General features: G+C 41.9%; 1 protein-coding gene across 1 annotated transcript in view; it reads left to right on the top strand.

Annotated features, from left to right (window-relative positions):
* Positions 1–15533, top strand: part of GORASP2 (golgi reassembly stacking protein 2) — a 32658-nt gene extending 17125 nt beyond the window's left edge. The window contains exons 2-10 of the mRNA XM_077751167.1: positions 410–490; positions 1780–1983; positions 2853–2939; positions 3593–3723; positions 6621–6753; positions 8984–9107; positions 11434–11520; positions 12552–12662; positions 14397–15533. Of these exons, the coding sequence (XP_077607293.1) occupies positions 410–490; positions 1780–1983; positions 2853–2939; positions 3593–3723; positions 6621–6753; positions 8984–9107; positions 11434–11520; positions 12552–12662; positions 14397–14737 (1299 nt within the window). The 3' untranslated portion in view covers positions 14738–15533. The remainder of the gene's footprint in view (positions 1–409; positions 491–1779; positions 1984–2852; positions 2940–3592; positions 3724–6620; positions 6754–8983; positions 9108–11433; positions 11521–12551; positions 12663–14396) is intronic.
* Positions 15534–27266: the final 11733 nt, after the last annotated feature.

Raw genomic sequence — 27266 nt, forward strand, 5'->3', positions numbered from 1 at the left:
ATTAGTTTTGTTAATTGAATGGTGCCTCACTGATGGTAGTTGTGGAATAAATGCTTGCTAAATTAATTTGAGTTTGTCACTTAGTTGTAATGAGTAACTGTTTGCTTTATCATGTGCTACATCCTAGAAGGTTGCCCCCACGCCCCAAAATAGAAGTTAGTGTGAAATAGAACCATAGAGAAAGAACGTCATATGTGGGATGAACTTAAAGAATAGGTAGAATTTAGGGAGCTACAAGGGCATTTTCTGGGAGAGATGAAGAAAAATGAGAGAACTAGTGTGTTTTACCTCTTTCCTTATCAGTGAAATTATCTATTTTTACTGAAAAGAGATAAGTATTATTAACATTTAGCTTATAATTTTTAAAAAAGCTTTGCATTTTTCTCTTTTGGCACTTTTGTTTTTACAGGTACAAGAAAATTCCCCAGGACATAGAGCTGGACTGGAGCCATTCTTTGATTTTATTGTTTCCATTAATGGTTCGAGATTAGTAAGTTCAGCTTTTTGTAGTTTTGACTATAGTAGTTTGTAATGTTTTGAAATTGGAATTTTTCAGATTAACTCGGGTAGATGTTTATTCATTAGCTACAAACATTACATGAAGTATGATGCCAGTTTGTAGAAATTACGTTACTAAACATGAAAATGTCAAATACAGAATACTATATACACCTCACCCTTAAGTAATTATTTTAGGAGAATGAAATTACTGGAGATTTTATATGTTAAATATTTAATTTTTTTAAACAGACATATTTAGGATGAAAAAGTATGCTTTTTCAGTGATGCCAAACTTTTGTATGTTACTGACAAGTGGATTAGTAAAGACCCATTCTCAAATAACTGCATTTTCTTGGAGCTAAATTCCTTGATATATAAATAATATTATTAGACCCAGATAGAGAATTATGTTCCAAATGTGCAGAATTAAAACCACCTTTTATAAGTTGCTTTCAGTTTACCTGTAGTAGAGTCTTAAGACAAAAAAATTAGATAATTTCAGCAACAGAAATCCTTATGACCATGGCTACTTTGTTGGTTTATTTTTTCATAGCAGTTTTAAGTTTTTGTTCGTTATCAGCATCCCTTACATAATGGTCTTTATTCACTTATGTGATGAAATATTTAACATACTGCTTCCATTTTTCTCTCCTGCCAGTTCCTGATAAATAAGGAAAGCATATGTTCAGGAGTGCTGTCCAAAATTAAACTACAACCTCAGTAAATGTTCTAGATTTTAAAATCAAAGCCATACCTATTCTGTTAGTAATATGACTTCTTATGAGTATACGAAGTTTTTGGGGTTGTTAAATTGTTTTATTTAAAATTTTTTTTTAACATTTATCATTTATTTTTGAGAGAGAGCGAATCCAAAGAATCCAAAGCAGGCTCCAGGCTCTGAGCTTTCAGCACAGAGCTGGATGCAGGGCTCGAACTCACGAATCACGAAATCATGATCTGAGCCGAAGTTGGATGGTTAACCAACTGAGCCACCCTGGCGCCCCGGAGTATTTTGGTTTTTGATCACTAAAGCCCTAGATCACCTCAAATAATGTTGGGTTGCAAAATCCATAATCAGTAGTCTGCTATTAGAAAAAGTCAGAAGTTGTTGATAACATAGGAGTTGTTTTTTCACATTCTTCAAGGAGCATGGGAATGTTAGTGAACGTTTGCCTGTTGGATATTGATTATTAATGTTACTTCAGTAGAGCCATAGTATGCTTAAACTAAGATAGTTAACATTATTTATTTAGAAAGAATATTTTTATGTGTTCACAGAATAAAGACAATGATACTCTTAAGGATCTACTGAAAGCAAATGTTGAAAAGCCTGTCAAAATGCTTATCTACAGTAGTAAAACACTGGAACTTCGAGAGACCTCTGTCACACCAAGTAACATGTGGGGTGGCCAGGGCTTGTTGGGAGTGAGCATTCGTTTCTGCAGCTTTGATGGGGCAAATGAAAACGTTTGGCATGTATTGGTAGGTATAAAGTACGAGCTGTTATTTGCAGTTTAAGAAATGATGTAGAAAGGTGCTGTCTTCAGCGTGGTTGGATTGTAGAGGTGTTATTATTATTAGGCTATTTTTAGTTTCTGAAAAAATGGAATTCATAGTCTTAAAAATATGGATTAATAATTTTTTAAAACTTAGGAAGAGGGGTGTCTGGGTGGCTCAGTCTCTTGAGCATCTGACTCTTGATTTTGGCTCAGGTCCTGCTCTCATGGTTTGTGAGATTGAGCCCACATTAGGCTCTGTGCTGATGGTGCAGATCCAGCTTGGGACTCTCTCTCTCTGCCCATCCGCTACTCGCGCACAGAATCTCTCTCAAAATAAGTTAATTAAAGAAAAAAAAAAAACAACCAGCTTAGGAAGAGCAGCAAATGTAGATCCCTAAGAACTGTTTTCCTATTGATTTATCCATTAGAAGAATTGTTAAAGCANATGATAAATATTTTAAATATTTACTAAATATTATGTGATTTTTATGCTTGAGATTTAAATATATATATTCTGTTGTGTCTGACATGTCTAACAAGATAGAAGTACAGAGGTTTAAAAAATTCTTTTTTAATGTTCATTTTTGAGAGACTGAGTGCTAGAGGGGGAGGGGCAGAGAAGAGGGAGACAGAATCTGAAGCAGGCTCCAGGCTCTGAGCTGTCAGCTCAGGGCTCAAACCCACAGACCACGAGATTGTGACCCGAGCAAAAGTTGTACGCTTAACTGAGCCACCCAGGCGCCCCAGAAGTACAGGGGTTTTAAAATCATTATAATTAAGGACTGTGAACTGTAAAATTTGGAAGATTATTTTATGTACGTTAATTTGGGGTGTGTTTTTGTGTTATTCTAGGAAGTAGAATCAAATTCTCCTGCGGCACTGGCAGGTCTTAGACCTCACAGTGATTATATCATTGGAGCAGATACAGTCATGAATGAGGTAATTAGTGTGTTTATTAATAATGAATGTTATTTAGTTAGTTCTTTGCTGATCAAGATAACTTTTGCAAACAGAACATCTGAGAGCTATCTTATTAGAGATAGCTGTGAGGAATAATACATATGTGTGGCAGTTGCACAGATTTTTATATGAGATATACAGTAATCTCTTAAATACTTCAAGACTAAATCAAATGTCCATTTAGGTTATTGATTTCATTTTCTCTTCCCCTTTTTAAAGGAAAAAGGTGGCTCAGCTGTATTAGATCCTTTTCCTTGTCAGTTAGCTAGTAGAAGTATATATTGCTAAATCAAAAAGGAGAGAAAAAATAAGGTGCCCAGATAACCAGTTCTTCAATAATGAAGAGTAAAAACAGAATATGTAGAATTCGGGTGTAGAAGAGTTTTATACTAAACTTGCTGACTAGACTTTAGAGAATTGAACATAAAACATTGCACATAGGAGCTAGGTAAAATATTTGAAACCTTGTTTGGAATATTGATTTTAAGGAATGAATTTTATGTCTAACAGCAGGGCCCACAATCTGTTCTTTAAAAAACAGTTTTCCAGGTGATTCTGATATTAGCCAGGTTTGAGACCCATTGTTCTAAAGGTCAGTAACAAAAATATTTCTCTCCTTGATGCTTTTGCAGTCTGAAGATCTGTTCAGTCTTATTGAAACACATGAAGCAAAACCATTGAAACTTTATGTGTATAATACAGATACTGATAACTGTCGAGAAGTGATTATTACACCAAATTCTGCATGGGGTGGAGAAGGCAGGTAAGATCATTTTTTAGACTAAGTTATGATTGCATAAACTTATCAGTAAACATGATTGCCTTTATTTTGAAACAAGTTATTTGTTTATTATAATACTTTTCTTCAGGAAAGAGCTGACCTAGAATATTGAATCCAGTAATCCATTTTTTTAAAGCACATATTTAGGTAGTGTGATATATCTACTACAGTCCTTTTCCTTACTGATCTAGGAGTGATGAGCCTGGTTTCTTTTTGTTATTTTAATAAAGTAGTTTTCAGTTTCATTTTCCCAGTTCCCCTCCCAGCAATGGGACAATACAATTGTAACTTTCTCTAGCTGCTGGGGAAATTTCTTAGCACTTTGTGGGAACTGTGGCTTTCAGAAGTGGACAGGCTAGCCAAAAGTTAGGCAAAATTGGAGCAACAATAAAAAGCAGTTTATAAACAGGATCAAGCCACACAGAAGCAAACTGTAGAAAATCAGTTCTCCGGAAGTGTTCCATCAAGTCAATTCCCTGATTTCACAAAGCCAAAGCAAAACATGTGGACTTAACTTTGCTTTTGTAGGTCTTTGAACTGTTGTTTAAATTGTACAAGTTTTTCATTATTTTGAAATCCTTGTTTAATTGAGGAATTCTTGGGCATAAGCCATAATTCTAGGAAAGCCTAGGGTTTGGAAACTTTTCCACATATTTTATAAAGTTCCAGTATTTGTTGGTAAGAGGATGACTTAGTTGATGCAGCCAGAGAAAGCCCCTGTTTGTTCATAATGTTTCCCCACACTATCTGAGCTTCTGGAGCCGACTGGATGTTGCAAACAGAATGCTAGCTTGTTGCAATTTGAGAAAATACATAGAGGTATCATCTTAAGAATCTGGCCCGTCTGGGACAATTCTTGATCAAGTTATTATCTGTTGTCCAGGTTAGTAAACACACAGAAATATGATCTTCTCAGGGCATTCAAAATTGACTCATTTCAGACTGAGTCATATGACTGCCTCATATAAACTAAATTTGTAGAGAAGCTGATGTATTTATTAGACTTGCTTTTAGTTTATAATAGAACAATACCTCTTCTCCAGTTAGAAGAATACTCCAGTTAGATTAGCGTCACGAGAGTACTTGGTAAGCATAGAATCATGGTCAAGTCCAACAGCAAAGAACATCACTAATTCTTTAATGTTTTATTATGTGGACTAAATACTGCTACATTCTCATTCTTGGAGCCTTCTTTTCTAGACTCAGGCAATTATTCCTTTTCTGTGGAAGACATTTTTCTTTGTGACATGGTTTAGACACGATTAGCTATTGCTTTAGACAGGTGCGTATAGACCATTTTTAGAATCTGCCATCATCTGGCAGATGTGTACCTCTGGGTTTCATTCCTTCCTCAGAGACTGACCAAGTTTTATTTGTTACAGCATATTTCTCTTAGTTTCAGTCTTGGGCTCTCTGTGAGTTTGCAGAGAGGCTCACTGTTGCCTCAGTGCTTTTCTACAACCACTTATTTTGATTCATAAGCACCTTGCTTTAAAATGCACCTGTGTCTGATAGGCTGTGATTAGTCAGTTTAAATTGCTTAATCTTACTTTCTTCCTCTAAATCTGAGATCTAGTTTAGTGAGAATTACAGATTTGATGGAAGAAGGGACGAAAAGTAAGCAAAGGAACAAATAATTTTGTAATATGAAGCATCAATGTAAAGTCAGATTTGGCTTAGGAAGAGCTGAATTTGGCCACTGCTTGCTCTCCCAGCTTTTGGTGGGGAGGTCAAATCCACAGAAATAGTAGATGTGTTGGCAGGGGAGAGGCACAGAGATATCTGTGTATGGCCTGCTCAGAAAGTATCAAGTAGTTTGGGAAATAAAAGTAAGCATGATGGAAACCTAAGTTGGAATCTGATTATGAAGGGCCTTAAGTCCTACAGAATTTGGATATACCCTGGGCAGTGGGACTGTGAAATAATGTACTGGGGGGTGGAGGGGCGGGTGGAGGGTTGTTGGTTCCAAACAGTAGAAACTAACTGTCGTCTTTAGTAGACATGGATTTATTGCTGCAGAGCTGCTCATACAATCAAACAGCTAAAGAATCAGATGTGGGAAGGACAGAATTCAACACCACTAGGGATTTAGAGAAGAAGGATTAATTGGCAGTTTTTGTTAGGATTCTGCTGAAGAGATGAAGCTGTTTTTGTTTTCTGTCACTCTGGAGATTTGCAGCCATGGGCAAAGAGAGGTAGATTGGCCTGGCTTCAGTTATGAGCTACTCCTTGGTTTGGACAAGGTCCCCTGATTGACAGTCCCACCAGCACTGCACACAGTGTGGAGAAGAAATTCTCCAAAGGGAAGAAGAGAAAAGGAATATTGGGAGTCTAGCAGACTGAAAAGAAGCAGTGTGATCATGTCTTATTAGAAAGATGCCTCCGGTGGCCCTGAGAGGATGAATTAGGAGGATTCTGGATTAATTTGGATTGATTTGTGTCAGGCTCTGGAATAGAACTAGGGCCTGTGTAAATGACATCATCGTATAGAAGTGCTCAGAGCTCTTTGGTGGAAAGACCATATGTCATTCATTCAGCAAATGATTATTAAGTGTCTGCCATGTGTCAGGAACTGTTATGGCAGTAAACAAAACAATGTCTTTGCCCTTAAGGACCTTAACATTTTATTGGGGAAGACAGCAGATAAATAAATGTGCAGTGTGTTAGATGATGATAAATGCTTGAATAAGAATAAAGGAGCTGTAAGGGTAGTGTCTGTGGTGGACAGGGGTGCTGTTTTTTAAAGGGTGGTCAGCAGAGACCTCTGATAGGATGATATTATTTAAAAGAATGAGAATTTGGTTTTTGATTTCAAAACCTCAGAGAAATGCAAGCTGGGATTGATAACAGTAACTTTAAGAATAAAAATATTTTCACAGCCTAGGATGTGGCATTGGATATGGTTATTTGCATCGAATACCAACACGCCCATTTGAAGAAGGGAAGAAAATTTCTCTTCCGGGTCAGATGACCGGTACACCTATTACTCCTCTTAAAGACGGATTTACGGAGGTAAGAAAACTTTACTACCTGATGACGTCATAAAGTTTCCATTAAAACGAGTCAAGTGTCAGTGTGTATGGTAGTAGCAGTAATGAAGATAGGGTAGGTGATGAGTTCAGTGTCGACCATGTTGAATTTCAAATTCCTATAGGGTGTCCAGATGGATAGCCTATGGATCTGGATTTCAGGAATGAGGAAAGGCTAGAGATACAGATTTGGGAATCATCAGCAAATTTAACCCAATGAGCAGTGATAAAAATTGTTGAGGGATTGGGCCTGGTGGGTCAGAGGACTGAGGTTGGAATCTTGAACATTCCTAATATTTAAATGGATGGGCAGAAAGGGGATCCAGGAAAGAACAGGGATCCAGCAGAGGAAGGGGAGGACAAAGCATCAAGAAAAATAGGCATGTCAGCTATGTGAGGTGCTGCAGAGGAGTCAGGTTAGAGAAGGAGCGACAAGCACCTGTCCCGGGCTGGAGCACTTTCAGAGACTGGCGGGGTGCAGAGATCAAGTCACAGGGGATGCAGGGCAAATGGTGGTAAGGTGATGACGAGAGCTGGTGCTTACTCTTTCAAGAAACTGAACTGGAAAGCAAAGCAAGATGCTGTGTGGAGACGCTTACAAGATCAGAGTGAGGCTTTTTGTGGATAAGGTATTTGTACAGGCTTATAGGCTTTTATTTTTTATTTATTTTTTAATGCTTATTTATTTATTTTGAGAGAGAAAGTGAGTGCAAGAGTGGGGAGGGGGCAGAGAGAGAGGGAGAGAGACTACCAAGCAGGCTCCACACTGTCAGCACAGAGCCCAGTCATGACCTGAGCCACAAGAGTTGGACTTTTAACCAGCTGAGACACCGAGGCACCCCAGGCTTAGAGGCTTGAACTTTTTTTTTTTTTTTTAACNCGCTTAACCAACTTAGCTACCCAGGTGCCCCCTTAGAGGCTTTTAAAATGTTTTCTCTGAAAGCCTCAAAGGACAGTTAACTTTTGTCTGCATGACTAAATAAAAACCAAACATCCAGAAGGAAAATGCTACAGCTATAAAGAAAGGGTTGCCACCACTGTCATCAATTCTAGAGAAAGTGGAAAAAATGCTACAGAGAAGTGTAACCTTTCCTCACTCTTCACCCCTGCCATTGGCTGACAGTCAGAGCCCATGTAGTTATGTGTTTAGATTCCTGCCACTGTATCTGCTGCTCCTCATCTGTGATTTCTGCCCCAGATTCTCCTCTGTGGGCAGTCTGAGAAGACCAGAGGGTGAAATGGCAGCTAGGGAAAAGGGCCAGAGGGCACTGGAGCTGGCAGAAGTTGTAGTATCCAGAGATGAAAGCACTCATCCACCCATCCATAGACTCCATATAGACTTCTCCCTCCCCCACCCAAGAAGGTGGAGGTCTGGCTGCCACATTCTTTCATTGATGAGAAAAGATAAGGTGGGCTCATGAGAGTTAGACATCTCGAGAAACTTTTAAGAACTCATCACAGCATTAAAACTTCAAGCTGACCTCTCCCATGAACAATGAAAGTTAAAAACTGACAACTCAGAGAAGAGAAAAACAGTGTTTTCGAGGTGGAATAAAATGATTTTTGGACAGCTATGAAGGAGGCAAGAGTAGAATCTTCTCCTGGTGTGGAAGTAGCTAGAACAGTGTGTGTAATGGGGGAAATGCCATGTGTCAAGAGACTGGAAGTGACAGGACGGGGAGATGTTTATAGCACGTGGTCCTCCACATATAACAAAAATAGGAAGGAGTTTCTGAAGGCAGAAGTGCCAGGTGAAAACTGACAGTATGATCAAAAAAGGTATCTGTTAAGAAACACAACAAACAAGCAAAAAAGAAAAAGAGGCAAACCAAGACTCTGAACTGTAGAGAACTGACAGTAACCAGAGGGGAGGGCCGGGGGTGGGTTAAGTAGGTGATGGGGATTAAGGCGTGCACTTGTGATGAGCACCACGTGTCATCTGGAAGTGCTGAATCACTGTATTGTACACCTGAAGTTAATATTACCCTGTATCAGTAACTGGAATTTATAAAAACTTAAAAAAAAAAAGTATCTTTAGGACCAGTGAGAGCAGTATGTATATTTTCTTTGAAATAAATGAGTAATTTTCTTTCTTTGCTTTTCCTTTCCTTTCCTTTCCCTTTCCCCTTTCCTTTTCCCTTTCCCTTTCCTTTCCCCTTTCCCTTTCCCTTTTCTTTTCTTTTCTTTTTTTTTCTTTTCTTTTCTTTTGGCAGGTCCAGCTGTCCTCAGTTAATCCCCCATCTTTGTCACCACCAGGAACTACAGAAATTGAACAGGGTTTGTCTGGACTTTCTATTAGCTCAACTCCACCAGCTGTCAGTAATGTTCTCAGTACAGGTGAGTAGAAAAATCTATTCTCTTTTCAACCTACTTTGTTTTACATGATAATGCTTTTCTGCTTCAAGCTGTAGATTTTAAAAATTAATGCCAGTGTACTTTGAAAACTATAAATATGCCCTACATTTAAACCTCTTCTCAGTGTATTTTAGAGCCTGGGCTTCTCTTAGATTAGACAAGTTGTAGAATCAGGACTGTACCTTTAAATTCTGTTTACTGCTCTGTTTCCTCAACAGATGTTTGCAGTACCCCTGGATAGTAAACACCGGAGATCCCAAAGTGAGCAGGATAGCATTCTCTCCCTAGGGGTTCAGTCTTCTTAGGGAACATGTGCATGTCTTCCTCCTTTTCCTTATTTCTTGTTCTACCTAATGTAGTTAGTTTTTGTTTTAGTTTTTATTCCAGCAGCTTTTTTGAGATATAATTTACATACCATACAATTCACCCATTTAAAGTATACAATTCAGTGAGACTTTTTCCAGTGTATTTGTGCAGTTGTGCAACTATCATGTCAATCAATTTTAGAACATTTCATTACACCCAGAGAAACCCTATACCCAGTATCCGTCATTCACTGTTTTCCCCCAGCCCTTCAGGCCTAGACAGTTCCTAATCTACGTAGTTTCTATGAATTTGCCTCATGTAGACATTTCATGCACTCTGCATGGCTTCTGTGACTTTTTTTATACTGTGGGTTTTTTCCTTACACTCCATCAGATGGTCCTGTAGTTTATCCCAGAATAGACTTAGTAGAGGTGGCTTGGTGTAACTGCCATGGGAGCAGACCAGTTCTTCCCTCGCTACATTATGGTTACACTTGTGTTGTCTTAAAAGCATATGCACTGAAATCCCAGGGCTTATTACACTGTAGAGAAATGGCTTCTTGAATATTAAAGGATAGAAATGTAAATAAAGCAATTGCTCAGAAGAGACTGAAATCAACATTTTCACTCTGAGTAAATCAATTTAAAAATTGAATATTCTCGCAACATGACATGTGAGGACCCACTTTTTGTTAGGCATTTACTTACCCATCTTTGCTTTTAAGTAATTTGCTGCAAAGTAGCCTAAGCAGCAACTGTAGAAACATTAAAGTCTTAAGAAAACTCCTTTGAAAATTTTTGGATTATGAAATTAGCATTAATCAGTGTGACCTTTTTGCTACACTCCCTCACACTTCATATTTCTTGTCTCTTCCCCTGCTTGGTTTTTCTTCAGAGAACTCCCACCATTTTACATGTTGGCCATTTTACTTGTTCAATATCTGTGTCCTTTTTCCTGTCCCTTATTAGAATATATCCTAAAGCTAGTGATTTCTAATTTCTTCATGCTTTAGAGTGCCTCACTGCCTAGAACAGTGGCTAACATATATACTGTTGGTGCCCTCCAAAAGCTGGAATGAGTAAACATAGTAGGCAACCAACTTTCTAGAGAGTCTGATGAAAGCAAACAACTCTCTTCTACTTTTACGTGCCTCCAGTTTCTTCGTAAAAGTAAATACATGAACTATATGAAAAGGGTTGCTTCATACTTTTAGGCACAATTTGTTCCTGCCACCATATTTAAGCAGATTTCTGTAGGAAAATCTGGACTCCATGTGCACTATTGTTCAGACAGCAGCAAAACCTCTAGTTTGAGTAGGTGGCAGACATTAATAGATAACCTTTATTATGTAGAATCTTAAGAGTTACTTCCATCTGAAGAACATAACCTCCTCAAGCTAATAACATCAGTAGAAAGACTTCATATGAGTGTCACAGAACCTGTAGATCAAAAGGAAATGGAAATTTGGGAAGCCAGGTATCCTCTCCACCTCTGGAGGCCCACATGCTCTCATCTCTTTCAGGCCGTCTGCATCTTTCTCCCCTTTCACAGACCAGCATTCATGGTTTCACAGGGCACATGGTCCCCTCCAGCAGCCCTAGGTTTATGGGGCATTCTAGTTCAGGAGCCCCATAGAGATTGACTAGGATCCTTGAGTCCCATTTCTGAATTTGTAAAACAGTTTTCTAATCTAGCCCTGCTTAGGTGAGGTGTAAAACTCTTGTCCAGGTAGAAAACCTAAGCTGGAGTGGGTTGACAGAGCCTCCCACCCTTTTAGCCCAGACTCTGCTAACAATCTTCATTAAAGGCCACAGGCAGAGTATGTAGATCAGCTAAGATAGACAGTGAAGCAGCCAGAAGCCAGGCCTGAGTGAAGTCCCACAGAATGAAGACCTTACCATGGTGGTGAGGGAAGGGGTCTGAGGACTGTCCTGATAAAGTGTCTTCATTCTTTGTCAGCTGAATTTGTTAGAATTTTTTAAAGGCCTTGTTTCTGTTTTAGGTGTACCAACAGTACCATTATTGCCACCACAAGTAAACCAGTCCCTCACTTCTGTGCCACCAATGAACCCAGCTACTACATTACCAGGTAAGCAGCAGGACACTAGAGATGTATGTAGTTACAATAACATTACCAGTATTGGGCATCTTAAAAAAACAGTGGGAAAAATCTTACACCTCTGTAGTGACTTTTTTATGTCTTTTAATCTCACTTTATCTTTGCTGTTCCTTTGTGATAAATGAGAGCAAGTAGCAGTGAGCTGTCAGTCACCAGCTATTAACTTCTGGGCTCCGGGCTCCTTGTTCTCAGCCAGCTATGCCTCCAGTGCAGCATGAGGCCGGAAGAAGGAATATGTAAAATTTCTGTCCTGAAAGAAAGCATTCCATATTGGTTCTTCAGAGGCTCTAATATTAAGTTAGATTTTTGTTTATTTCTTTTACTGTTCCCAGTGAAGACCAAATGTCTTTACCCATCAGATAGCAATCTTATTTCAGGGATAACAATATTATTAACAATAACAGTATTATTTCAGGGGTCAAATATACTTGTGTCATGAGAACCTTTAATTGTAGGACTAAAGATGTCATTACACAGACATATTAAGCGATTAACCAAGTGCGTACACACAGAGAGAATGATAAGGAAGTGTGGTAAAATGCTGACATGTGGGGAATTTGAGTGAAAGGTATATATGGAGTTTCTTTATAGAAACTACTTTTGCAACTGTAAGTCTGAAATTATTTCAGAAAAAAAGCCAGAAGGATTGTAAACCTCAGCCACTCAAAGAGGAATTTAATCCCGTTTACTACTGTACTTGCTGAGATAAATTAGCCCCTTTCCCATGACACTCAGGCCATCATCGTTCTTGCTCTTGGGTTTGGAAGTACTCGAGTGTCTTTTAATCCTTACCTACTTAGCCGTCTAGCTACTTAGGTACAGAAAGACATTTCACATAAGTGAGTTTGTTGTTTTTGTTAATGTTATACAGAACTGCCCCAAGCTAAGTGGACTTCTGGTGTTCTCACTTCGAAGTGGGTGGTATTTTTTTCAGAATACAAGGAGTGACTGTTTTCCCCAGAGGAAGTGGTTTTACCTTTTGTTCTCTGCCTTCTCTTTAGGTCTGATGCCTTTACCAGCAGGACTACCTAACCTGCCCGCCCTCCCCAACCTCAACCTCCCGACACCGCACGTCCTGCCAGGCGTCAGCTTACCCGAACTCGTGAACGCGGGTATGTTGCCCATCTTGCCTTCATAGGACTCTGTTTGAATAAAAAGCGTTTATCCAGGAAAGCAAATCCTCTACTGCAGTTTTTTCTGGAAAGGGCAGATCAGTTTAACAAATTTCAGCTGCTTCAAATAAATATTAATTTTTTTTACTTAAAAACCTTAAAAAAGTGGAAGAATATTATTGTGATTCTCTTGTGCTGGCCGCCTCTCTTCCATTTGCCTCTCCTTGCACCTGACAGCCCAGGTACCAGAAGGGCCAGTTATAGAAATAAAGAACAGCAGTGTGGCTCTGCTGTGAGTGAATTGGATGGAAGTCGTACATTCACCCAGCGCAGGTGAATGCACTGCTTGCGTCTGAATGGCTGCCATCAGTGGTGCTTGTTTTGAGTAGCCAAACCCAGAAACCTGGGCTGTAAAACTGTCACCCGTACTCAGCTGGCTGGGTTTGTTATTTGATAAGTATTCTCTATTATTAACAGATGTTTTTGTAATAAAAACTGTGAGATTTTGAGCTACAAATAGTTAAGTTAGCAGATATTTCAAGTATTTATGCTCAGATTTTATGTGCTGATGGAAATGAAGCAGCAGAGTGTCCAACAAGTCTGCTCTTCTAGGTAATGGTTACCCAGATCACCTTCAACTTTGAGAGGGCCACATGTCAAGGCCGATTACTAATTGCCCATTTCAGTAGTTAGACCCATCAGTGACGTCAGGGAGCGTTCACTGTCGTGTTCTGTCTAGGTCATAGCTGTCCTTGTTGTGCCCCCTGCATCTGTATGTATTCATCAGCTGTCCTCATGGACCCATTTACTTTCAGCCCAGTGGTTTGGGGGTAAAAAAAAAAAGGAAGACTGATAAACCCTAAACCCTAATGTTTTCCTATCTCATCACGCCCTTTGTTTTTTCTGTTGNTGCATCTGTATGTATTCATCACCTGTCCTCATGGACCCATTTACTTTCAGCGCAGTGGTTTGGGGGTAAAAAAAAAAAAAAAGGAAGACTGATAAACCCTAAACCCTAATGTTTTCCTATCTCATCACGCCCTTTGTTTTTTCTGTTGTGCCCTGTATTCTTGGCTTCATCCGCCCTTTCCTCAACTTAACAGACAAACTCTAAGAACATTGAGGTTTTCACCAGCTTCGTGGTTGCTCTGAACATATTGTACATTCTGCCTTCCTTTGTTTCTTAAAAAAGTAACGCTCTTTTTCTTCATTCTGCATTTTGAAAACCTCACATTGAACCTTCCAAGTAAAATGGTTACCAGTCAATCACAGGGCCTGAACAGAGACTGAGTGCTTACAGTGAGGTGAGGCTAACGGAGGGGGCTACACCACAAGCCCCTCCCTTCCTCAGGCTTCCCAGGAGGGCTGGCACCTGTCTGCTCTTCCGGTGTCTGTCCAGAGGGCCCCTCTGACTCAGCTGGGGGCTTGCCTGACTGAGTGGGACTTGTGTCCAACACTAGTGTGGCTGCATTGCCTGTCCTAACGGGGAGAATCATTTCTTCCCTCCACCGGCTGAGTCACACGAAGGACCTTTCCTTCCGGCCAGCTGGTCGTTCGGTGGATATTTAACCCCAACTGCCCTGGTGTCCACCTGAGGATAAGCAGAGGTTGCCATTTGTGGTGTCTCTGCTCGGCTTCAGTTTCCTTAATGAAATACAAATAAAAACAGTCATGTGATGATCACTGCTCTTTCAGTGCCGGGAGGATGTATGATCTGTGCCGTTTTTGTCCTAGGTTTGCCACCTCTTCCTTCCTTGCCTCCCCGAAACTTACCTGGCATTGCACCTCTCCCTATGCCATCCGAGTTCCTCCCGTCATTCCCTTTGGTTCCAGAGGTGTCTTCCGCAGCGGGCTCAGGGGACCTGCTGTCCTCCCTCGCACCCACCGGGAGCCCACCCTCTGACCCCGTCACGACCACTGCAAAGGCAGACGCTGCCTCCGCACCCACTGTGGATGTGATGCCCCCCACTCCCAAGGCCCCCAGCACTGTTGAGGACAGAGTCTGCGAGCCCAGCCCCGCCGGCGAGAAGCCTGTTTCTGCAATTACGGATGCAAGTGCCTCCGAGTCACCTTAACTTTGAACCAGTCTTCGGAATTGGCGTTGTGGGCTTGTCTAACCATGGGAGCGTGTCCGGAAATGCAAACTCTCATTAATTTCATACTAGTTTGTACCGTATCTGTAGGCATCCTGTAAATAATCCTAAGGGGAAAACTAAGGAAGAGGACGTGGGCTTGTATCCTGCCAAGTCGGGGTGGGGCTCAGAGGCTGGGAGGGAAATGTCAGAAAGTGCTTGTATTTTAAAAACAACCAAAAAGAATTGTAAGAGTGGCTTGCTGCCAGGTTTCCACTGCCATTCGTGGGGGTACACATCTTTGGGAAGGGTGGTGGCAGGGCTTCCACTGAGCTCCCTGTCCCCCTGCTGCTCCTCCTGCAAGAAAATGAAATACTTTATGCCTAGTACTCACACGCAACATTTCTTGTATTTTGTAAATCGTTTTTGAGAATGCAGACCACCTCACGCAATTGTGAAAGGAAAAGATATTTTACTTTTTGGTCTCTGTGAGTCAATCTCTAAAGGTTTACACGAAAATTCCAACTAAAGATGTTTGTTAAAGTTACACGGTGTGCACTATTAATTGAACATCTTTTTATTCAGCCTATTCACAGATCTTTGTTTAGAGCTCTCCGAATTACTCAGACAACATTTTGTAACTGCTGCTGTTGCTTTATACGTCCACCATCAAATGGCATTTAAAAAGAAATAAAGGAAATGCTGCACAGTTTTAAACCAGAAGGTGGCACTTTGTGGCTACTTCTAATATAGCTATACTGGACAAGCATAGATACAGCAATAAATTACAGTGATTTTATTTTTCTTCTTGTGGTGCATTTAAATGACAACTCCTAATTGCCATGTATGCACTTGTTACACTCAAATATGTCATGCATCTTTAATGTAATTTTTAATGTCTTTTGTTTGCTCTCTCTGAAGTTTTCTAAAAGATGGTAAGTGGAATTGATTTATTGAATGAAATTAAATGCATATTATATCTGTTTTTTAAATAAGACAAAAGAGGTTCATCGGTTATTGACCTGGTAGTAGCATGAGTGTTGCTAAGGGACCAGCACATGTAATCAGTCTGCAGCCGCTCAGCCGGAAACTAGACTTGCCAGCGCCAACCTGGTGCCTATAACGGGGGGCCCAGCACCAGCCTATTTTTAGGATATATTCGTTTCTGGAACCAGGTTTGTACTTAAAGCTAAATGATAAGAAGCCTCTGGCTCTGAGCATACCTTCTTCTGTTTGCATTGTAAATATTTCTAGAATATTTCAGTTAACAATTCTATTTTTTTAAAAAGAGCTTGTAACTGATAGGAAAAATATTCACAAGCATCTTTAAATGTTATATGATTTTTTACTTTCCAGATAGGAAGACTTGAGCAAGTTGTTACTACTTTCCAAAAGATGCTCATATTTTTTAAAAACGTCAAGGAGATACTTTAGTGGAAATGGAAAGCAAGTAAGTTTTAAGCTTAAAAAATGATTTAAAAAAAAAAAACAAAAACAAAAGCAGCAGCTCTTCCAGTGCAGTGATTCTTAATTCTTGTGAGGTCACAGTTCTCATTTGAGAATGACGACAGCCCTGGACCACCTTCTCAGAAAAATGTAAGCATCTATAAAACACTGAGCTCTGGGGAGAGCAGGATTCTTAGCACTGGCCTGGAAGATAGGCACAGAGTTGGTGTATGTTGGCTCATTGGATCTTCCTGAGGTGCAGAACTCTTACTTTATATATTCCCTGCTTCCTTCAGGAAAACAAGTTTCAATGTTTATGGAAGTAGTAGATCCTGTACTGGGTCCATGTAAAAGATAAGTGTCCCTGCCAGGAGGCCACTTACTATGGCTGCTGGAAGAGAGCCTGGGGGTGTGGGGGGTGTCAGGCCTCAGGGCACTTCAGCAGAAGTGTTCTCACCAGCCCTTGGTGGAAGGATCACATGCAGTCAGGAATACCTTTGAACTCCCTGTGTATCCCTCAGTATTCCCAAGTTCACACAAGAGACACACACATGAGTCAGTGATGGTGGAGGAGGTTTGTTTTGAAGAAACTCGGTTATCACAAATATTCTGAAAACAACAGTGGCTTAAACAAAAAGTTTTTCTCCCGAGTTCAGATAGCCCGAGGTAGTCTGGCAGAGGCGGAATTGGTCCATTACAATGTCAGAGACCTCTGCTCCTATCTGTAGTTCTCCAGAGTATCCTTTCCATTTCCACGGTCATCCCATGTACCCGGATGGCTGGTGGAGTCCCAGCCATGCCATTCGCCTTCCAACCAGTAGGAGAGAACATCCCGCTTTGCTTTGGGGACAATTCAGAGATGTTTCACACAGTTCTGTGGCTTGCATCCTCCTGGCCAGCGTGGACTTACATGGCCACTGCTCCCTGAAGGGGAAGCAAAGAAATGAAGCCTTCATCCTGCCTTGTGCCAGCTATTACTGAGGAGGAAGAGGAGGAACTAGTGAGGCCGGATGAGCAGCCCTGCTGCACCCTGTGGGGCTGGACTGAGCCCATGGCACCAAGGTTTGGTGAAGCCAGAAGAGGCAGTCTGGTGAAAGTGCTGGGGACTTGGGCGGGAAGGTTCTTGAGATGGCATTTGACATGAAGAGTTACTCTGGCAAAGGAGGGGACAGAAACCTTCTAGGTTAGGGAGTGTCTTTAAGTGTTTGAGGAATGGCCAGGGGTAGAGTGCAGAGGGAGCCCTGAGTGCCTGGCTGGGGAGCTAGGTCTTTGCCTTAAAAACAGGTCACTGAAGGGTCTCAGTGGGTTACAAGCTCAGATCTGCATTTGAGAAAGTTTGTCTAGCGGTGGGAGGCTGGCGGGGGCTGCAGCTGTCCTTTCAGGGTAGATGGAAGAAATTGACCTGCTACTGTCACCCAGAGGCATCTTTGGTAGCTAAAACAGGATTTCACCTTTCCCCTTTGGGCTTTATTCCTGTTTTATCCTTAGTTCATTATGAAGCACACTTCCTAGGAACAGCCAAGTTTAGCTCATTGCCTGACAATTGAAAAAAGAAATGCAATGAAAAAGACCTTCCTTATTTGTGAGACACCAGTTAAATGTTCAGGGATGGCTCTGCCTTGACCCGAAGGCCAAGGCCTTCCCTTTATCTGACCACCTGGTAAGCATATTATTTCAACCCTAGCTGCAATTAGAATCACCTCCATTAGAATATGGATTCCTGGGCCCTTGGGAGTTTTGAAAAGCTTCCCAGGGGATGAGAGCAGCTAAACACATTTCTCTTCCACACTGAACCTGTCCAGAACTTGGGGATGGAATAAGACAACACAAAAGTCATCGGTTACTAAGATATTTTAGCCCTTAGCAAAATGCACATGTTAAGGGACTTGCTTATTGCTGATAGTTTTTGCATTAGGTCTAGGAAGAAGAGCCTCCCGTATTGCTAACCAACACATCCCTTTATAGGCTTTTTGCATATGAGCGAGTTTGACTAAATAGAAGAGTGGAAGATTAATGCCAAGGCCAGTTATTCCAACACCAGAACCACAGGCCAGCGGATGAGCCTGTGGGCCTGCCCTCAGGCTGGTTGCATCCTAGGCGCTGGTTGGGAGGGGGGAGCAGGGAGGGAGAGGGAATGCACTGTTCACAGGGACAGAGCTTGTATCTGTTACAAAGCATCTGAGGTCTGGGTGCAGAAAAAGCTGCCTCTCCAGGGAGTTCCGTGAATATGGGTGCCCCCTGGCCACTTCAGTTCAAACATAACATGAGAGAGCCATCCACCAGTGGGGGTGGGCCCTCGGACTTTCAGTGTTATCAGAGTTGAGGTTGCACAGTATTTCCTGACAACAGATAGAAACAGGACCCTGGTCTGTGTAGGCCACTGGGACTCAGGTACATGGTCACTGCTGATAGGGTGAATAGAGGTGCTTGGCTGACTCAATAGCTAGAGCGTGTGACTCTTAATCTTGTGATCATGAGATCGAGCCCCACGTTGGATGCTGAGATTATTTTAAAAAAAAATGAACTCTTGGTTTTCTTTAAAAAAAAAAAAAGGGTACTGAGCCAGCCTTTCGCAGGACAATCTGCCAGGTGAACAAGAGGTAGCAAACTGCCTCCCTGCCTCCCCCCAGATATGGTTCCTTTAAACTGCCCTGTATATATTAAAATGTGAATTAATTGCCAACTTGAAAAATCAGAAAGTTTCACATAAATCCAGATTTCTGGTTTCTCAAAAAGTCCCAAGATCTGGCAGCACATTAAATCCTCATTCACATAAGTTGTNTGAGTTTGCAATGTCTCAAGTGTTCTCTTGGAAGGGAGCTTCGAAGAGTTAGATGGTCCAGAGCCCAGGGGATCCAGGATCAGAAAGCCAGAATGTTATTTTGGATCCATGAACCATGGTAGAATGGACACTAAGGTTTACAAAATGTTAAGCAGTCCCTTAAACTATAATAAACTTGGGGGAGAAATAGGTCTGGACAATGACTGGGACAGTGACAGGGATTTGGGTTTCACCAGCCTCTTCCTCAAGCCAATTCTGGGACCCCAAGCCTATGAGGTATTTACCTTAACAACCAACTCTTGGAATTTATCATCAGTTCTCTTTTTTAGGTACCAAGGAGTGGGTTATAAGAGGTCCTGAATTCCTGAATGGCCGCCTTGCCCTCCACTCTAAATGGCCTCAAATCCTGGTGCCAGAAAAGTGGCTCACATTTGCCCAGCTCTGACCAAGCTGGCCTGGCTTGAGACTGGTGCTAATTAAGCCTGTCTGAGGCTGTGGGGGAAGCATGTTTGAGGAGCACTTGTATTAGGGTGGCTGGTGGTAGAGTGATAGGCACTTCTTTCTTCTCTTACACACTTGAGTATTGCCACAATCTTTAAAAACATTTGAATGACCTCTTAATTAAAAACAATAGGATTGTTTTCACGTAGGGAAGAAATGGGAGACTTATGAACCCAGGGCTGCCTAGCCTGGAGGGTGGGGCTGGTGATCTCCAGCAATATTTAAAAGGACTGCATGGCTGGTCATATACACCCGGAGCTCTCTACTAAGAAACCCCTAACACTGGCCCTAGGTTAGAATTAATCGGTGGCATTAGCCATAATAGACTTGTACTGTGACTGATCTACAATGTTGTGTTGGTAAATCAGTTTTATCAGAAATGTTCCTATGTCTTCAGACCGCCGTGCTGAGCAGAAAGTCCCATAGACATGGCAAGAGTCCACATTGTTTTGAAATTTAGATCTCTGGAAATAATGTTAGCTGTCAGATACAATAAGCATACAACCTTCTAACATTGTTTCATTTGACATCAGCAGCTGCACACCTGTGTGCTTTGGGGGCAGTGGGGAACATAAGTGGAGAGCATGCTGTGTTTTGTTAGAGAGCTGAAACAGGCTCCTGTTGCATGAGTCCAGGGGCTCAGGATGCATTTAATAAACAAGGCATTTACCCACCTTGGTCTCTGCCAAGTTTTTGTTTTTCTTTTCCTGGAATGACCAGAAATAAGGGCATGACAACTCCGAGGCAATAAAATTCATTTTTTCCAAATTCAAATCTCTACTAGGCCCATCGTATAACCTGAGTGGGTGGGGGAGAACCCATCGGAATCTCTGGCACCCTGGTGCTGCTGTGTTCCAGGAGGGGATAAGTAAGGGTTGACTGTGGTTGGAACATGGGAAGAGGCAGAAGAGACAAAAGAAGGGGGCATTGGGCAAACACAGATTCTGGACTTGCTCCCGTGGACTGGTGTCGCTGAGTGTGATTGATACATGGAGGAAAATTTTATTTTTTAATGCTAATACCTATATAGTTAACATGTTTTTGAAAAAATAGAGTTGCTTCAGATGAGGCTAAAGCAGTTTCCTTTACGAATAAACTTTAGTAAGAAAAAGGCATAAATTTAAAGAGAAGTTTTGAGTTGACAGCAAGTGCCAGGCGCCATGTTGAGCGAATTTTCTTATTAATTCTCCTGGGCATCCAGCAAGTGGTACTGGTATCTCCACTTAACCGTTAAGAAACCTCCTCCAGTTCGCACAACCGGAAAGCTCTGGGATAGGGAACTGACTCCGGGTAGGTCCATCGGGTCCCAGGCCTGTTCTGCCCACACAAGGCTGGCAACGTTGCATTGCCCAACGTTGACTTTTGCCCAGGGATTCCGGGTCGCTCAACCGCCCACTTGGAGAGGGAGCCCGGCCCGCAGTACGCGCCGAGGCCACCAGGTGGCGCCACGAACCTGGGAAAGCCGCGACGCGTCAGAGGCCACGGGGTCTCCAGGCCAGCCTCGCAGGGCCCTTGGGCGGGGCTGAAGCATTGCGGGAGCGGCCCCAAGGGTGGGGGCGCCTGTTTGTTGGAAAGGGGCTCTGGGACGTAGTCCGCTGCCTCCCTTCCACCGCGGACGCTGAGCTGGGTGGGGATGCAGAAAAGCCTGGGTGCGTTCTCCAAAAGGAGTCTTCAACACAATTTTGAAGTAAATGTGTCAACCTGAAGATTGTTAAGAGAAAAAGGAAAAGCTCTTCACAAGTCTGTGCGCCCCTCCAGTACTTTAAGAAACATCAAGAGTCTGAGCACCTGGTGCGGAAGGAGGGGGTGGGGGGTCTTGCTTCCCACCATTCCCACCGCCACCCTCCCCTTGGCTCCGCAACCCCAGGTTGAGATTAGAGCCTGGCTCTGGGGTCACAGCTGCGCCTCCTCCGTGGGCAGACGGGCCTGGGGGCCTAGCCCCGGGCTGGGTGCTCCCACCCCAGTCGAATCCTCCCCACAGCTCTGCAGAGGCGGTTATTCCCGCTTCACAGGCAGGCCCAAGTGCAGCTAAGGAAGTGGTGGGTTTGGACCCAGGTGTCTCAAGCCGAAGTCATTCCACCACACCGCTTGTGAGTTAGCAATTTAGTATCCGGTGTGAGGCGGCCGAGGGTGGGAGAGCACGGCAGCGGGGAACGTCTATCTGGGGAGGTCGGGGGAGGCTCTGACTGACTGCTGGCTGCAGCTCCCCGGAGCGGCCCTGCAGGCGGGGGAGGGGGGCCCGGCAGCCCAGCTGACCTGAGGTAGGTAGCACACGGCACGTTCTGGAACCCCGGACTGCTCTGGGAGGCTGGAACCTGAAAGGGCGCCGTCTGTAGGGGCCGCAGCTGCCGCGGAGGGGTTCAGGGCCAGATCACGAAAGGCCTTGGATGCCGTGCCAAGAAGCTGAGAATGCACCATAATGGAGAGTTGAACAAATGGTTTTTTGTTTTATTTTGGTTTTGGCAGGGTAAGAGCTTGCCCTTTATAAAGATCAGTGGTTTGAAAAAATCCAGTTTTTAGCAAGCAGATCGCCTTTTGAAGATGAAATATCATATGGAGGCATAGACTTCAAAATCAGAGCAAAGTGTAACTGCTGGAGCCTCTGAGCAGGAGGGAGAGGGGTGGCACCCCTTGGGAAAGCCGCTAGTCACCCCAGAATGGGATGCGCCAGGGAAACTTTAAGATTTCATCTTCCCCTTCCAAAGAAACGGAAGTCCAGAGAGGTGCTGTGATGCCCCAGGTCTCCTGCCTTCCAGTCCGCCCCCTTGCATACCCCCAGTACCCTACTCTAGGTGTGGCTGGCGAGCACCTTCAACTTCTGGTGTTGTAGAGGTCTGGGAAGAGCCAGAAGCCCACGGGGTGAGCCCCCTTCCTCTTCTCCACCAAGGCAATCCTTTCTGCCTGGGTTGCTTTAAAGAGTGTATACCAACGCCTCTGGACCCGGTAAGGCAGCTTCGCAGATCTTGGAGTTCTTCTCCCCCAGTTCCTCATTTTATAGATGAAGATGGTGAAATCCAGAGAGTTTGAGTGACTCTCCCCAGGATCGCAGCTAGAGGTGGCAGAGCTGGGCCTGGTGTCCAGGTGGAAATAGGAACGGTTCACCTGTTCTTTCAGCGAGGCCACACCCTGGGCCACTGGAGGGTGGGGGGCAGCTCACAGCCTGTGGACATGGCAGATGACACAGGCAGCGGAGGGCTGGGCTGGGGGAGGTAAGTGTGGGGTCCTGTGAGAGCCCATATGGGATTTTCTTTTTTAAGTTTACTTATTTTTGAGAGAGAGAGAGAATCCCAAGCTGGCCATCCAGAGCCCGGCACAGGGCTCAATCCCCCAAACCTGAGATCATGATCAGACACTCAACCAACTGAGCCACCCAGGTGCCCCAGAGCTTTATTCTCTTACTTAAAACAAGTCGGGGGGATTAACAAAAGTTCTCAATACTGAGGAAAAATGTAAAATACTTGTAATATCTGAGCATGTCAGAAATTAGCAGCATTCTGCTTTATCTTAGAACAGAAGGGTATCTGGAAAAAACTGCATTTGATAGAATACTGGCAAAAGCATTAAAAGAATACTATTGTAGTATCAATAATAATATAACCTATTAACTTCTTCAGATTAGAATGCCCTAAGTCCCTTGAGTATTGCCAAGTTTTATCACAGATAATCTCAGTCTGTAGCCTAAGGTATACTATTGTGCTTCTGAAAACTTTGGGGGTATGACTGTGTCCTATTATTTCATCTCCAAAATGAGTTTTTATAGTGGAAATTATTATGCTAGAGTAGCATATACCTTTAACTTTTTCTATGGACCTTTTTTCTTTTTAATGTTTTAGTAGCATTTATCAGGTTATTGTCTTACCACAATGTAACTTCACATTTATTTGTGTGATTCTCTTAACTAACACCTGTCTCTACTATTGGACTTTTATGTTGCACAAGGATGCTTTTCTGTTTCTTTCTGTATCCTCAGAGCCTAAAGAGTGTCTTGCATAGGACACATGCTCTATAAATTCTTATTGGTTGAGTCAAAGGGCCTATGAGGGATTTTTAGGCTAAGCTAGATCAGTACATCATTTCACGGTATTTCTGATTGCATTATTTTCTAAATGTTCAGAGAGCATTGTAGGAAGGAAGGAGAGAGAGAGAGAGAGAGAGACAGACGGAGGAAGGAAAAAGAAAGCATTGTAATGGATGGAATTGTCATCCAGCAATCTATAGCTTTTAAATAATACTATTTCCCATTTTGAAACTTTCTTTGATTTACTTAATGTATTCCTAGCTAAAAACACTTATATATGTTGACTTCTTGTCTAATTTTCTCAACATTTTTCCTTGAATAAAACAACATATCTTAGACACTTTTGCCTTTATATGCAGATGAAGAAACTGGGGTGAAGTAATTTTTTATTGAGATATAATTGACAATAGCATTAGTTTCAGGTGTACTTAATTTCATATTTGTATATATTACAAAATTTGTATATATTACATCCTGATCACCAAGATGTCTATTTTTTCTTGTGATGAGAACTTTAAGATCTACTCTGTTAACAACTGTATTATATATACAACTGTATTGTATACAATATAGTATTAACTATAGTCACCAGCCTGCACATTACATCCTCATGACTAGTTTATGTTACAATTTTACCTTTGGCCCCATTTCACCTACTCCCTGCCTCTGGAATCACCACTCTCTTCTCAGTGTCCGTGAGCCTGAGGTTTCTTTGTTTCTCTCTTTTGTTTTTGGGGTTTTGTCTTGTTTAAATAAAATTTTTTAATGTTTGTTTATTTTGAGAGAGAATACCCCAAGAAGGCTCCACTCTATCAGTGCAGAGCCCAACTCCGGGCTCGATCGCATGAACTGTGAGATCATGACCTAAGCCAAAATCAAGAGTTGGACCCTAAACCAACTGAACCACCCCATTGTTTTGGTTTTTTAGATTCTACATAGAAGTGAGATCTTACAGTTCTGTCTTTCTTTGTGTGACTTATTCACTTGGTATAATGTCCTCAAGGTCTATCCATGTTTTTGCAACTGGCAAGATTTCCTTCTTTTTTTATGGCTGAGTACCATTCCCTTGGGTATATACAGTTTCTTTATCCATTCATTTATTGATGGACACTTTGGTTGCTTCCATGCCTTGGCTGTTGTAAATAACGCTGTAGTGCACATGGGGGAGCCGGTATCTTTTCAAGTTAATGTTTTCATTTTCTTTGCATAAGTACCCAGAACTGGAATTCTTAGATCATACAGTCGTTGTATTTTTAAAAATTTTTTGTTTATTTATTTTGAGAGAGACAGACAGACAGAGCCTGAGCAGGGGAGGGATCGAGAGAGAGGGAGACAGAATCAGGAGGCGGCTCCAGGCTCTGAGCTGGAGCTCAAACTCACAAATGGTGAGATCATGACCTGAGCCGAAGTCAGACCCTTAACTAACTGAGCCACCCAGGTGCTCCTAGTAGTTGTGTTTTTAATTTTTTGAGAAACCTCCGTACTCTTTTCCATAGTGACTATATCAGTTACATTTCCACCAGTGCATGAGGATTCCATTTGTTCCATATCCCCACCAACACTTACTAGTCTTGTCTTGTCTTGTGTGTGTGTGTGTGTGTGAGAGAGAGAGAGAGAGAGAACATAAATAGGGGAGGGGCAGAGAAATGGAGGGACAGAGAGAGAATCTTAAGCAGGCCCCATGGTTAGTGCTGAGCCCAAGATGGGGCTTGATGCCACAGTCAAGGTCAGGATCAAGACCTGAGCTGAAATCAAGAGTCGGACCCTTAACTGAATGAACCACCCAGGCGCCCCTTTTTTTGTTAGCAGCCATTCTAACAGGTATGAGGCGATAGTTCATTATGCTTTTGATTTCTTTTCCCTGATGATTAGTGATGTTGAGCACCTTTTTGTGGATCTGTTCACCATCTGAATGTCTTCCTTGGAAAGATATCTCTTCAGATCCTCTTCCCACTTTAAAGTTAGATCATTTGTTTTCTTGCTATTGAGTTGTATGAGTTCTTGATATATTTTGAATATTAACTCCTCATCAGATATATGATTTGCAAATGTTTTCCCCCAGTTGATAGGGTGCCTTTTCATTTTGCTGATTGTTTCCTTTGCTGTGCAGAAACTTTTTCATTTGATGTACTCCCACTTTTATTTGCTTTTATTGCCTTTGCTTTTGGTGTCAGATCCACAAAGTCCTCTTTTAGATCTATTTCAAGGAGATGATTACCTATGTTTTCTGCTGAGGAGTTTTCTGGTGTTAGGTTTTATGTTTAAGATGTTATCCATTTTGAGTTTATTTTTGTGTGTGCTGTAACATAGTGGTCCACTTTTGTTCTTTTGCATATTGCTGTCCAGTTTTCCCAGCACCAATTCTTAAAGAGACTGTCCTTTCCCCATTGTATATTCTTGGCTCTTTGTCATAAATGAATTGACCATCTCTGCGTGAATCTGTGTCTGGGCTCTCTGTTCTGTTCTATTGGCCTATGTGTCTGTTTTTATGCAAATACCATCGTGTTTTGATTTCTATAGTTTGTAATGTAGTTTGAAATCAGAAAGTGTAACGCCACCAGCTTTACTTTTTTCCTCAAGATGGCTTTGGCAATCCAGGGTCTTCTGCAGTTCCATACAAATTTTAGGATTGTGTGGTCTATTTTTGTGAAAAAGGTCATTGGAATTTTGATAGGGATTGCATTGAATCTGTACACTGCTTTGGGTAGTGGGGATATTTTAACAATATTTGTCCTCTCAATCTGTAAGCACAGAATATATTTCTGTATTTTGTGTCTTTCACTTCTGTGATTAAATTTATTTCTAGATATTTTATTCTGTTGATGTAATTATAAATGGGATTTTTTGTTAATTTCTCTTCCTGATATTTCATTATTACTGAATAGAAATGCAACAGGTTTTTTTTTTTTTTGTATATTGATTTTGAATCCTGCAACTTTTACTGAATTGTTGATTAGTTCTGACAATTTTTTGGTGATGCCTTTAGAGTTCTTACATATCATATGTCATCTGCAAACAGTGACTGTTTTACTTCTTCAATTTCTGATATAGATGCCTTTTATTTTCCTTGCCTAGTTGCCTTAATTAAAACTTCTGTTTGGTACTTTCTTATGTTTTCTCCCTCTTTGTTGAAGTTCTTGCTGTGCTCATCTATTCTTCTCCCAAGTTCAGTGAGCTTCTTTAGACTATTATTTTGAACTCTTTATCAGGTATGTCATTTATCTCCATTTAAGCAAGAATTTTTTTCTGAGGATTTATCTTGTTCAGTTCTTTGGAATGTACCCTTGGTTTCTTCATTTTTTTCCTTGACATGCTGTGTTGGCTTCTGCGCACTGGATAAAACAGCCACCTCTCCCAGTTTTGGAGATGAGCCTCATTCAACTCTGCCCCAGCTCTTCATTGTCCCTCAAACCTTTGTAATTTTCTGAGCAGTCTATTTTATTTTTCATGGCGAGTAGTAGGTGAAGGTGTACCAGGAATCAGTGCCCATAAAGGGGAGGATCTCATTTAGCACCTAGATTCAGGCTGGTTGGAAGCCAGACCCTGAAGCCGCTGCCATTAAAATATACAAAAATCTACAGTCCTGTGGGACGACACTGAGTCCCACTGGCCACCAGTACCAGATGATCCAGAGGGGTGCGTTGGCAGTGGCCCCAAAATTAAGGCACCAGACAAGCGTGCACTTCCTTTCTGGGAGGTCTCTCAGAAGGAGTACAGTCAGCCCTTATGTGTGTTTAGTTAGAAGCCTCCCCGTCAGACTGCAGCTCTGATCATACACTCATAGG

The sequence above is a fragment of the Crocuta crocuta genome, unplaced genomic scaffold (genome assembly GCF_008692635.1).
Source record: "Crocuta crocuta isolate KB4526 unplaced genomic scaffold, BGI_CrCroc_1.0 scaffold219, whole genome shotgun sequence".
Taxonomy (NCBI): domain Eukaryota; kingdom Metazoa; phylum Chordata; class Mammalia; order Carnivora; family Hyaenidae; genus Crocuta; species Crocuta crocuta.